General features: G+C 38.4%; 1 protein-coding gene across 1 annotated transcript in view; it reads right to left on the bottom strand.

Moving 5' to 3' along the window:
• Positions 1-607: 607 nt before the first annotated feature.
• The window catches only part of LOC108719684 (probable serine carboxypeptidase CPVL), a 28,745-nt gene continuing 16,175 nt past the window's right edge, over positions 608-13,177 (bottom strand). Inside the window, exons 3-4 of the mRNA XM_041567510.1 lie at positions 4,586-4,708; positions 608-936 (exon numbers count right to left, since the gene is read on the bottom strand). Coding sequence (XP_041423444.1) covers positions 781-936; positions 4,586-4,708 — 279 coding nt within the window. The 3' untranslated portion in view covers positions 608-780. The remainder of the gene's footprint in view (positions 937-4,585; positions 4,709-13,177) is intronic.

The following is a 13,177-nucleotide window of genomic DNA, read 5'->3' on the forward strand; positions in this document are numbered from 1 at the left end:
GAGTGACATAAAAAAATGCTGTTTCTGAGACAAAACCGAGAATTGTGCAATGTAACAGGCGCAGAAGTTGGTGGACTCAATGCAACCCAGATGTGCGGCATTTCTCAGAAACACTGCTTATACAACTAATTATTAGTTAACAGATCCAAAGGAAAGCAACATCTTGAAATATTTTTTTATATACAGTGAATGCTTGTAAAGAAGAATACAGACACTGCTATTTTTTGGAACAGCTTTTCTTCACTTCCTGTAAAGAAATAACACAAATAGTTGATCTACATTACAATGTATCTGACAATGTTGCCTTTATGCTTCTATCTCTGTATCAATTAATTCTTATTATTTGCCTATAGATGGCGATCTAATGAGTGAGTATAAAAACTTTGTAACCAGAAGTAGTTCATTAACTTGAAAAAAGGCCACGCAGGCCTGAAACGTTGTTCGTTTGAGATCCAAGTCAGAAACCCAATAAAGGCTTTTTAAGATTATACACAATTTGGATGGTGCTGTGATTTCGTTATAGAATCTACACTTAACAAAGTCGGACTCAAAGGGAAAACATTACATAAAGTGGGGAGGGGTCCAATGAAACTACAGCCACTTAGCTGTTGTTGTATTACAGGTCCCAACAATTCCCCAGCAAAATTTACCTTTAAATGGTTCCTAGCATTAACAGCTCAGCAGCAGTTTGAGTGGTGTAGTTTGCAAACAGTGGATAGTGTCATAAAATGTTCATGTACATTTGCCAATGGCATATTCTGGTCAATGGTCCCCTTAAGATTATGCCCTAAATAGTCCCAGCACAACAGGGCTGAAGTATGTATTGATTATGGATACCTGGCAGTAAGGAAAGTTGAAGTAATTGGTACATCCTGTGGCATTCTGGTAAAATGAAGGGTATTCTGTCCAATCTCCATTTAGCAGAGCATCAAACACCTAAAAGTGAAAACAAGCAGAGGTCAGCAATAATTAAGTGAGATATAATCATATTCGTATATCGACACTCCCATTTTTTTTTTTCAGTATCTGAATACAAACTACAAAGGAGTATGTTATAAAAAGTGGGCTTTTATTTGCCATTAGTGATGGGCGAATCTGACCCGTTTCGCTTTGCCAAAAATTCACGAAACTGCGAAAATTTTACAAAATGCATTGAAGTCTATGGTTATCAAATTTTTTTGTTCCGCGATGCGGCACCTTAAATTCATTTGTAGTGCAACAATTTTTTTTAGCCATTCTATGGGCGTAATTTTTGCGGCAAAATTCACCGAAAAAATATGGCATACAGGGACTATTCCCTGCAGACATTTATAATCTAGAAGAGAAACACCTGATCACGCCTGTTAAAATGGTCATTTACTTTGATAAAAGTTTATATTCCAATCCATGAATACTACTGGGCCCCTATTTAGCAAAAAAATACTGGAAAGTATTACTACTTTAAATGGGTTCCCCAATAAGTGTCAATCTTTTGGAAACCTTAAAAAAACTAAAAGGGATATTCATACAGTATTTGGTGCCATTCTTTTTTCATTCGTTAGTAATCATCAAGTTTCAGGCCCTTGGGCCTTTCCTCGGGCCAGTGTTTTAAGGTACCATAAAGGAACAGAACATTAACTGCATGATAAGCCCCTATCTTAAGTATTAGCAGCAATATAGTAGCATATGGAAGTTAAAAACATTAGCACATGTTTGAACATAACAAACAATGTAAACAGTAATACTTTTATAGGCAAATTAAGAAGATCAGAATATTTCAGTTCCCTTTTCTCGCTACAGTGAATTTGATAAAGGTTTATTATATATATTTAATACATATTTATTTATAAAGAATGCTGGAAGCAGACCAAGCAACAAATGAAGGAATATACACATGCATAAACTGAGGCACAAGTATAGACATACACATGGGACTATGCAGAGGAGACACAGACGTGGTCAAAAACGAATTAAGATCAAAGTGGCTGAACATAAAATAAAGCTAAAGTGCAAAGTTGTTAGATTATCAGATGACACAGACAGCAGTAGTACAGTGTCTCCACAGATCGCAACCTTTCCCAGGATACTCGTAAATGTGTTACTTTTCTTGCCATACCTCTCACACTAATCTACACTACAGTGTCTCCTTCCTGTTGTGCTCTGGGAGGTCTGCAGCTTTCTGGCCTTTACTGAACCAATTACCCAAGCCTGGCAACACCCAGTCATTTAGGAGTGTAAGGAATTTTTCCTATGCCGTAGTTATGCCGGTGAAGAAAACACTTCGTGCCACATGGCCCTGAAGGTGCAACTCTTTTTGCTCCAGGAATAAAAGCACAGATTTGTGCTACATGTGTATTTGCGCTTGCACTTAATACAAATTCTTTGACAAAACTTCATCAAAATGTTGCCATTTTCATACACATTTTGTGTGAAGCTAAATGGGGGAATTTTGCTCATCACCTAGCTACATGTATTACATGCTCAAGGACCTGGCATTAGTAAACAAAGTTTATAGAAAACACTATAAATCTTGGACACAAACTTGTTTGGAGAACTATTTAAGATATCTTTAATCTCTCATAAGGACACCCGCTTTCTATGGGTTTCAAAGTATCAGAAGGATCCACAGTGGTTCATTGATTAATGCGTACAATTCAACTGCAAGGAGTTTGTGTGTTCTACTCTCCCATGGGCAAGGCAATAAAGCATCCAATCACTGTTTATTTACCAGTGTTGTATCCAATGTACAGCAAGGCCTTTGCAATTCCCAATTTCCACTGGATGATTTAGACCTTGAGGCCATGGAACATATTTAATTACTGAATCTAAAACAGTTTACGAATAATCAGGCTGTATTAATATCTTAAAATAATCCCATCTAATGACCAATGCCAAGAACAATAAACCTGAAATAATAAAGAAATATCAGATTTACGCACTCTGTTCTTCCTTCTGCTTTGGTCCTTTTCTAATTGTCCCATGACCCATATAATGAGTAGTCATATTGTTAGCTTTGTACCATAATATACAGATGAACAATACCTACTTTAAATGCTTCAATCCACTTCTTCTGTTGGATATACTTTATTGCCAAATCTGTTTGCTGCTGGATAAATGCAGGGGCGATCCTGGCCCCTCCGCCACCCGAGGTAGCAGAAGTTACTGTTGAGGGGGTCCGGGGGGGGGTCCACCAGGGCAGCAGAGAGGGCCAGTGCACTGCGATAGAAGAGCCGAATTTCTGGTTTGAAAACCGGAAATTCCGCTCTTAAAGTACCAGGAGTGGCAAGTCGCCTCATTGGCGAAGCGCCCCTGGTTAAATGCTTTCTGATTTTCATCCACTATGCCTGTTTGGTAATGGAAATCAGCATAACCACCCAACATCAGACAAAAGAAGAAACACAACATTTGTTAGCATCATTTACACTTGTGTGATGCAGGCTTGTGTTTAATGCTAATCTGTTTCTCCAATCTTTCATTTGAAGCAACATAGGGGGTTCTTCACAGTCAGGACAGTGAGGTTGTGGAATGCACTGCCGGGTGATGTTGTGATGGCTGATTCAGTTAATGCCTTTAAGAATGGCTTGGATGATTTTTTGGACAGACATAATATCAAAGGCTATTGTGATACTCAACTCTATAGTTAGTATAGGTATGGGATTATAGAATTTAATTAAAAGTAGGGAGGGGTGTGTGTATGGATGCTGGGTTTTCATTTGGAGGGGTTGAACTTGATGGACTTTGTCTTTTATCAACCCAATTTAACTATGTAATTAATTTTAAATCCTTTTTAGCCTAAACCTGATACATTAAAGGGATCCTGTCATGGGAAAACATGTTTTTTTTCAAAAGGCATCAGTTAATAGTTCTACTTTAGCAGAATTCTGCACTGAATTCCATTTCTCAAAAAAAACAAACACATTTTTTTATATTCAATTTTGAAATCTGACATGGGGCTAGACATTTTGTCAATTTCCCTGCTGCCCCTGTCATGTGACTTGTGCCTGCCATTTAGGAGAGAAATGCTTTCTGGCAGGCTGCTGTTTTTCCTTCTCAATGTAACTGAATGTGTCTCAGTGAGACATGGGTTTTTACTATTGAGTGCTGTTCTTAGATCTACCAGGCAGCTGTTATCTTGTGTTAGGGAGCTGTTATCTGGTTACCTTCCCATTGTTCTATTGTTTGGCTGCTGGGGGGGAAAGGGAGGGGGTGATATCACTCCAACTTGCAGTAAAGCAGTAAAGAGTGATTGAAGTTTACCAGAGCACAAGTCACATGACTTGTGGCAGCTGGGAAATTGACAATATGTCTAGCCCCGTGTCAGATTTCAAAATTGAATATAAAAAAATCTGTTTGCTCTTTTGAGAAATGGATTTCAGTGCAGAATTCTGCTGGAGCAGCACTATTGATTCATTTTGATTCATTTTGGAAAAAAAATGTTTCCCATGACAGTATCCTTTTAATTTACTCATGATCCAAAACTTTTGCTAAGGATGCATTACAAAGCAGGGAGTGTGCAAAGCATTATCAAAACAATGTGTAAAAGGAGAAAGGAATTCAACCTCCTTTTGGCCTTGAAAAGAATGTAAATTGAATTAAAACAGCCTACCATTTCAGGATCACAGAGCCCATCTCCAATGGCAATTCCCTTGAAGTTGATTTTCAACTTTGTTGTTGGATTGTGAGTGTGAATATAATAACCAATGGTTGGCATGTATTTCCATGCATTACACTTAAGACAGAAATGAAGAAAAAAAAGATAAATTATTTTACATATGCACCTTGTTATAAGCTGTTGACAAGGATATCTTACATAATAAAATGTTGTCATATTTTTATATACAGGTATGGGATCTGTTATCTGGAAACTCATTATACAGAAAGTTTACAATTACAGGAAGTTCCCATGTATGGTCAGTGAAGGGTGACACAAAGGAAAGTTGAAAATTGTGTAGATGAATTATGTAATGTTTCCTACATCTGAGTGGGATTTATATCTGGGGATTGAGTGCAATAAACTGTCCAGGAAAGAGAAGTAGGCCCTGGAGATCTCTAGATAAAACTAACCTGTAGTGCAAAGACATAGATTCAAACTGCATGAGCATGGGGGGGGGGGGAGATAGGGAATCATCCATTGGTTCTACCTTTATTTATCTTTCGCACACAAAATAGCAGTTTCAAATCAGAGGAGGATTGTGTTAGCATTTCACAAAACTCGATATAGAGCACATTCACCCATCCCTATATATAACAGGGATGTGAAAATTTAAGGTAAGAGGCCCAGTGGTGTTCTGAGATACACTCAGAATGAATAAACCACCATCTTAAATGTGACACAGGCCCTTCAAATTCTGCTATGGGGACCAATAATAGCTAGCTAACTGCGCTGGTTATGTTACTAAATTTGTACTTAGCACAGCCAATGCAAAAATGACCATGTTCAGTGTGATTTTGTGTTGTTAAACAGCTTTGAGCTTTGGCTTTTGTCAGCCATTTGACCCAGCCCCAACCCCTCACAGAGCAATTACACAGCAAATGCACAAAGTATTAATTTTTGTTTTTAGACTTGTTTTAAAGGAGAACTAAACCCCCCCAATAATAAAAACCCCATACCCACTACCCTACATAGCCCCCCCCCCTGTGCTTCTCCCTGCATAGGTGATTACCCCTGAAAGTGCCCCTAATTCATTACTCACATATAGGTGAAGAGTAAGCACAGCGGAGCTCATGGGTGCCATCTGCCGGCTCTTCGGTATTCTTCAGGAAGTAAACGCTGTATTGGCGTATGCACAGTTGGAGCAGTCTTCCGGTTCGTAGCAACTGCACATGCACCAAGAGTGTTGAAAATCGGGAAGAAAGAGGACCCGAAGAATACAGAAGAGCCGGAAGAATAATACAGTTCGAGTAATTTGGATCTTCATACTTTAAATCTAATAGAAGATCATTAAATAAACAATTAGCATTAATAAGCAATAGCATTGTTTGGCCTCCAATAATGATTTATTATATGTTCATTTCAATAAAGTATAAAGCATTGTTACATTATTACAGAGAAAAATACATTTTTATAATTTTGGATTATTTGGATAAATTGGAGTCTATGAGTGATGGCCTTCCTATAATTCAGAGCTCTCCGGATAACAGATCCCATACCTGTAGTAGCATCAAGTCAACTAACGGGAGAAGGAGATGGGGAGGCTGAGATGTGTTCTTGGTTTACATATTGGTATACATTGTATGGTAGTTTGGCATTCAGTAGTAAGGGATATTTACTGAATCCAATAACATCTGTTTAGCTTACATTACTCTTGGCTCCTTGACAGTGTTTGTGTGTGAAAGATATGTACAGTTAGTTGATTTGCAGATATACAAATTACCTTCTTAGTATTACAAATTCCATTTCAAGGCAAGTTCTTAGAATTATTAACCATATGAGATGCCTTGGGCAAAAATAACTTTAAGCTTTAGAGTCAATTATTTTGCCCGTTTTAAGGAAAATGCTTGTGTGCACGTTCACATAAAATGCAACGTGCATACAGAAAGACTGAAGTAGCTTCACAATAATGCTAAAATCTATTAAGGTACAGGTATGGGACCTGTAATCCAGAATGCTCGGGATCTGGGGTTTTCCAGATAGAGGATCTTTCCGTAATTTCCTTAAGTCTTCTAGAAAATCATGTAAACATTAAATAAATCCAAAAGGCTGGTTTTGCTTCCAAAAAGGATATGAGAGACGGTCTTTCTGTGATTTGGAGCTTTCTGGATAACGGGTTTCCAGATAGCAGATCCTATACTTGTAGTACATGCATATACAATGTTAAACCAGAGAGTGAGCATATAAAAGCTTTAGTATCAGGGAGTTGCCACAATGTCTAACATTGAGCATAAAATCAAAATACAAAGAACATATAATGGGAGATGGGGCACTTTTGCACGATGATGCAATTGCACTGCCAATGCCTGTTCATGTCTTCAATAGGAATATTTTATTTGCTCTTTGATGCACAGGTGACGAAATGCTCAGCCACCATTACCAAAAGTGGTACCCTTTATTGGATACATTAGTATACTAAAAATGCAAGTTTTCAAGACTGCTTCAGGCATGGCATGATCAAAGCTTATCAGCACAGAAACAAGCCTGTAGAAGATTAGTCAGGGGTTCTTGAATGTCTTCTTTGCATATCAAAAAGGTCACACATTGTTCTCTGAACTTGGATATAATTACTTAAATATCCAGCTCACCTACCTACAGGCAGAAATGTAATGCTATTCAAATTATTTGTTTGTTTTTTTTACGAGTTGGGTTGGAAGAAATAAACATTCATTTCCTCTGCTTGCCTCTTCTCCTCAGAAAACATAGCAACTGGTTTCAGTTTTGGTAAGAAGAAACAAATGTGTCTGGCAGGAACATTCATTTCAAGGCAAGAAAAAAACAGTCATTTTTATATAAAGAAAGCACAAGCTGTTTTATATATAACTAATTGCTTGAGCCAGATTAGTGCTGGAGAGATCAGAATCACATGTTCAATATTCCATTCTTAATTAAAACAAAGACTGGAAAAGGCAGTCCTAGATTTCTTGCAACTAGAGAACATGGTCCATTATCTCATAAAGAAGCAATTGGTTGGCAGGATATTAAAACAGCATGAAATACCCTTTGCAGACCTAGAGTATATATGAGGGGAAACTGTAAGGAGGTTATGAGCCCCTTGTGGTCAAAGCCTTTATCTCTTGGAATGAATGGTCTCTAATATTTCCACGTGTTGCACAACTGAAATCCTACTAAGAATCCATATTAGGGCTCTTACAGACGAGTGTTTGAAGCTGCGCTCCCCTGCGTTCTGTTTTTATACGTTCAGCCGCAGGGGAGTGCGGGAGTAGACGCATTCAGTTTTTTCAATGGAGCTGTACTCGCACAGGCGCATGTAGGCGCTGAACGCAGGAAAAATGCAGCATGTTGCGTCTCAACCTGCGTTCGGCGCTTACATGCGCCTGTGTGAGTACAGCCCCATTGAAAAAACTGAATGCCTCTACTCCTGCGTTCCCCTGCGGCTGAGCGCAGCTTCAAACGCTCGTCTGTAAGAGCCCTTACATGGATTAACGTCTTTAGTATGTAGTAATTTATTATATTTAGTAATGAGCTGGATTTCCCTTAGAGAGATCCTCCATAGGATGGATTTAGATCAGTTGCAGACCATAATTCAAACAGAAAACACTCTAAAATAAACTCTAAAACAGGACAAGCAGTAAAGATGAAAAACACAATATCCTGCATCTGCTGAATTATGAGGTTATCCTCACTTTGCTTTTAGTTGTAAAGTTTTACACGTACAGACAACAAGTTCATTTTGCATTACTTCTATACAAGTATGGGGACTTGTTATCCAGAATGTTCAGGACCTGTCATTTTCCGGATAAGGGATCTTTCTGTAAGTTGGATCTCCATACCTAAAGGCTACCAAAATGTTTTATAAACATTAATTAAACCCAATAGGATTCTTTTGCCTCCAATAAACATAAATTACATTTTAGTTTAGTAGACAAGATTCTGTCTACTACTACTGTTTTATTAATACAGAGAGGAAATCATGTTTATAATTTTGAATTATTTGATTAAAATGAAGTCTATGAGAGATGGCCTTCCCATAATTCAGAGCTTTCTGGATAATGGGTTTCTGGATAATGGGTCTCATACCTGTGCTGGACCTAGGTGAAGAGTATAAAAAAGCCTCACATCTAAGCATGATTTAAGCTGCAGTGCAGCATTCCAAGGTTTTTTCTTTAATGAAAAGAAAAAACTCACACACTGAAACCTGCTATTAAAACTTCAGTTACTTTACAAATCAGGCACAAGTCGTGGCAGCCTTAGAGTCTGCATTCCTGAGTGTGGTATCAATAAAGTGGTTTGCCCATAACTTGGTTGGCACAAATTGGTACACCTACAGAAATGCACAAAATGAACCATGGATTGCCACCAGATCAAATCCAAGTAGGTGTAAAGTGCAAGGCCCCGATTGCTCTTGAAGGAAGTATGTAGGCGAAATTCATCAGCGGTGATGAGTGCGGAATTGTGTGAATGCTTGTGCTACTACAGCAGGTATTGATTTTAAAGATTTTTTTGGAGATTTTTTAGAAAAAGAGCACTGGAAGCTGTTAACTAACAGTTTATCCCTTGAGAAACACAAACAATTATTTTTGTGTCTGTGAGTGTAATATACTACCAATATGTGGGTATTCAAATATGTGGGTATTCATTGCATTAAAATTCTCTCTTCTCTGTTCATTCACCACAAAGTTGACGCATATTTAAGCACTTTCCACCTTTTTATAAAAATCCTTTTGGTGAAAGTTTTTATTTTACAGTGATTTAAATGTGTGTTAAGAGCACTAAGGGTGGCTGATTGAATGAAGAACACCACACTATATATTTCCTGTTTTTCTCTAACCTCTTTGAGGGATACAGCGACATCTTCTAAAATTCAATTTTTTGGCCCCATGCTCACTGTGATGGTGAATATGTCTAACATGTTATCAGCATAAGGCCAATATTTTGCTCAGTTGGCAGACAAAAGGCTCAAAATCAATCTAATTAATTTCACGACCGTTAGCTAGATCCACAGAAGCCGCTCATCCCTTCAGCATTAACAGGACAAAGCGTTTATATGGGCACTTTCTGGCACCCTCAAGGTATGCCGGCAGTTACAGTACACCACTGGTTTGACCTGTGAATGCAGCTGAGGGTTTAGGTGACAGCCATTACAATGAATGAAGGATGAGTCCACATGCTGAGGTGGAAATCCCTTGGGGACATATGCCTTGAACTGCCCTGTGTGACCACACATGTCTGGTTAGCTGGGGATGTCCAATCTTTTATAAAAGGTGTTTTTGACTGAACAGATTTTGGCTTGCACTGTGCTTCTTATAAAAAACATTATCCTTATTGAATTTCAGTGAACATGGCCAAGGATAAACATACATTAAAAATATAACAAATGGAGGAACACATGAAAAATTACATCTATCTATCTATCTATCTATCTATCTTTCTATAAAGCAGAGCAGTATTGTGCAATAAGAGACCACACGGAACAAAACCACCTCCCAGAACCTGATCAAACACCACGGTGTCCAATTAATGTAGGTATCTGTTATCTGGAATTCCTTTTTAATCAAATAATTAAAAATTTTTTTAAATGATTTCCTTTTTCTCTGTCGTAAAGAAACAGTACCTTGTACTTGATCCCAACTAAGATATAATTAATCCATACTAGTGGTTAAATAACCCTATTAGGTTTATTTAATTATGTTTAATGATTTAATTATTTTTTTAGCTAAGTATGGTGATCTAAATTACAGAAAGTCTGAGTATTCTGGATAACAGGTTCCATGTCTCTATGTCAAAATTTGTGTGGTATTCAACCAAACAGCTATAGCTATTCTTTTTTTTGTAACTTATATTTTTTATTTTTGTTTATAAAAGGCAGTTCACAGTGCAAATGATATAGTTGTAAGAAGCAGGACCAATACAGAGCAGTAACTATGACTGCAAGTGCTTTTATTGAGGAAATTTGCAACACAACATGTTTCCTCAATAAAAGCACTTGCAGTCATAGTTACTGCTCTGGATTGGTCCTGCTTCTTACAGCTATATCTTTTGAGACATTTTGGGGTATGGACACAGGATATCCCTTGCAGGAAAATCCATCAATAATTGAAAAAGGGTGAGCTACAGTATACCTTTAATTTTGCTCGTTTGGACAGTGCAAATGAAACACTGCACATAGCCTGATATCAATATTACAGAAGTTGCTGCCTCGTGAATGTACTGCAAACAGTATGATGAGGGAACCAAATCAAAGAAAAAAGAAGGCATATATATACAAGAAAACAGAATACAAATTACAACATAAACAAGAAATTAAAAATTAAAAAGAACCAAAGCATAAATGAAAAAAAAACCTTGCAAGTTACTGAGATGCATACTGTATATTAGTAAAGCAAATTAGGATTCGATTCGGGATTCTGCCTTTTTCAGCAGGATTCGGATTCGGCGAATCCTTCTGCCCAGCGAACCGAATCCAAATGGGAAATTGCGTGACTTTTTGTCACAAAACAAGGAAGTAACAAATGTTTTCCCCCTCCCGCCCCTAATTTGCATATCCAAATATGCAAATTAGGATTCAGATTTGGTTCTGTATTCGGCCAAATTCAAAAGAGTGGATTCGGTGCATCCCTACTGTATATTTTGGATGCTTGTTCCTACAGTATATATTAGGGATGCACCGAATCCAGGATTCGTTTCGGGATTCGGCCAGGATTCAGCCTTTTTCAGCAGGATTCAGCCGAATCCTTCTGCCTGGCCGAACCGAATCCAAATCCTAATTTGCATATGCAAATTAGGGATTGGGAGGGAAATCGCGTGACTATTTGTCACAAAACAAGGAAGTAAAAAAGGTTTCACCCTTTCCACCCCTAATTTGCATATGCAAATTAGGATTCGGATTCAGTTCGGTATTTGGCATAATATTTCGCAAAGGATTTGGGGGTTCGGCCAAATCCAAAATAGTGGATTCGGTGTATCCCTAGTATATATATATATCTCCAGGAGACAATCACTCTTTTGCAGTTTGCCATTATTGGGCAGTTGGTAGCTGGGTGTTGTAAACCTACCCACAATCTCTAGTCGGACAGTGCAGTTCCCATAATTCCCATACATCCTTATATTGTTCCAATGTATTGTAGAGAGTGGCAATGCCATATTCGAATATCTTATTGGTGTTTACTCTTTTAATTTTTTCTGCTAGAGTAGGTGAAGTTGTCGTTTTCCATTTGCTTGCAATTGCTAATGGTGTTGCTGTTAGTATCTGATTAACTAATGTTTGGCCATTTTTGATATTTCCCTCCATTTAGGCTGAATAGTCGGGTAGTCCCAGAAAATATGTGGCAGCGTTCCCAGTGCTCCACAGCCTCTCCAACAAGCTGGGGGTGAGTCTGGAAAAAGTTTATGGAGCTTATCTGGAGTATGGTATCAAAACATCAAGATTTTGTGGGAATGAAGCCTGTTTAGGGCTGAGATGAGGTTAGGCAGGGCCCCCTTCCCCCAGGTGTGTCATAGTACCTGGCTGCCCCCAACTCCCCAGGCTAAAACAATAGAGTGGCTGCCCAGTGGTGGGGAAAAGAGGGGCAGGGCCTGGGGGCAGAGCCAGGTTCTTAGTTGCTGGAGCTGGGTTCTTAAAGGAAGATTGGTAGTTTTGCAGACAGACTTACTGTTGTAGCGTTCCCAGTGCTCCACAGCCTCTCCAACAAATGGAGGGTGAGCCTGGAAAAAGTTTATGGAGCTTATCTGGAGTATGCTACCAGAACATCAGGATTTTTAATATGTGTTCCTTTTGTTAAACACATGTACTCATCTTTCTAGCGTTCTCCCATATTTTAGTCAAGTCCGCCTCGGATAGTGGGTGTGGAAGAACAGTGACCCATTTGTCCATATATTTATGGCTGCCTTGAGAGTTATCTGAGGGAGAAGTGAGTATATTATGGATAGTTGAGATTAGGCCCTTGTGTGGAAGGCTATTTCTTCAAAATTTATTTCAAAGCGGAGTGCGATACAATGTTTCGGGGAGTAAAACCCCTTTGTCAAGTATACTGGTAAAGAGATTTGTCACAGTCTAAAAGATTTACTATATCACATAACCGCACAGGATATATGCACACATTAGCTTGCTTGGTGGCCCTTGCTTAGTTACCAAACAAGCACACACACACCATGCATATTGTACCACATCCTGGGGCTTCGATGGCACATCCAGGGAGACCTGTGTAAAACCTGGAGGCTAAAACAGGATATGACTTCATCATCCAAGATATAATCTAACTATAGCACCCACCTGTGCTGTGGGTTTGTGGTTCTCTTCATATAATAGAACACACTTTTGCCATTACTTTACCTTAAAGAACTTACAATGTACATCAAGATTTTCATTCAACTGCTGCTCTTATCTGTACCGACACACCGCTGTGTACAAAATCGAGGTTAGATGGGGACAAGTTCCAGAAGGATAATTTAGAATTATAAATTCATAACATAACTCAATTTGGCATGCAACATATCACTTCATGAAAAGTTCAATGAAAAAGTAAAAGCACATCTCTGATTTGGCAGCATCTCTAGCTACTTAGAATGGTCAGCAGTATGGAGATG

Source organism: Xenopus laevis, chromosome 6S, assembly GCF_017654675.1.
Source record: "Xenopus laevis strain J_2021 chromosome 6S, Xenopus_laevis_v10.1, whole genome shotgun sequence".
Taxonomy (NCBI): Eukaryota; Metazoa; Chordata; class Amphibia; order Anura; family Pipidae; genus Xenopus; species Xenopus laevis.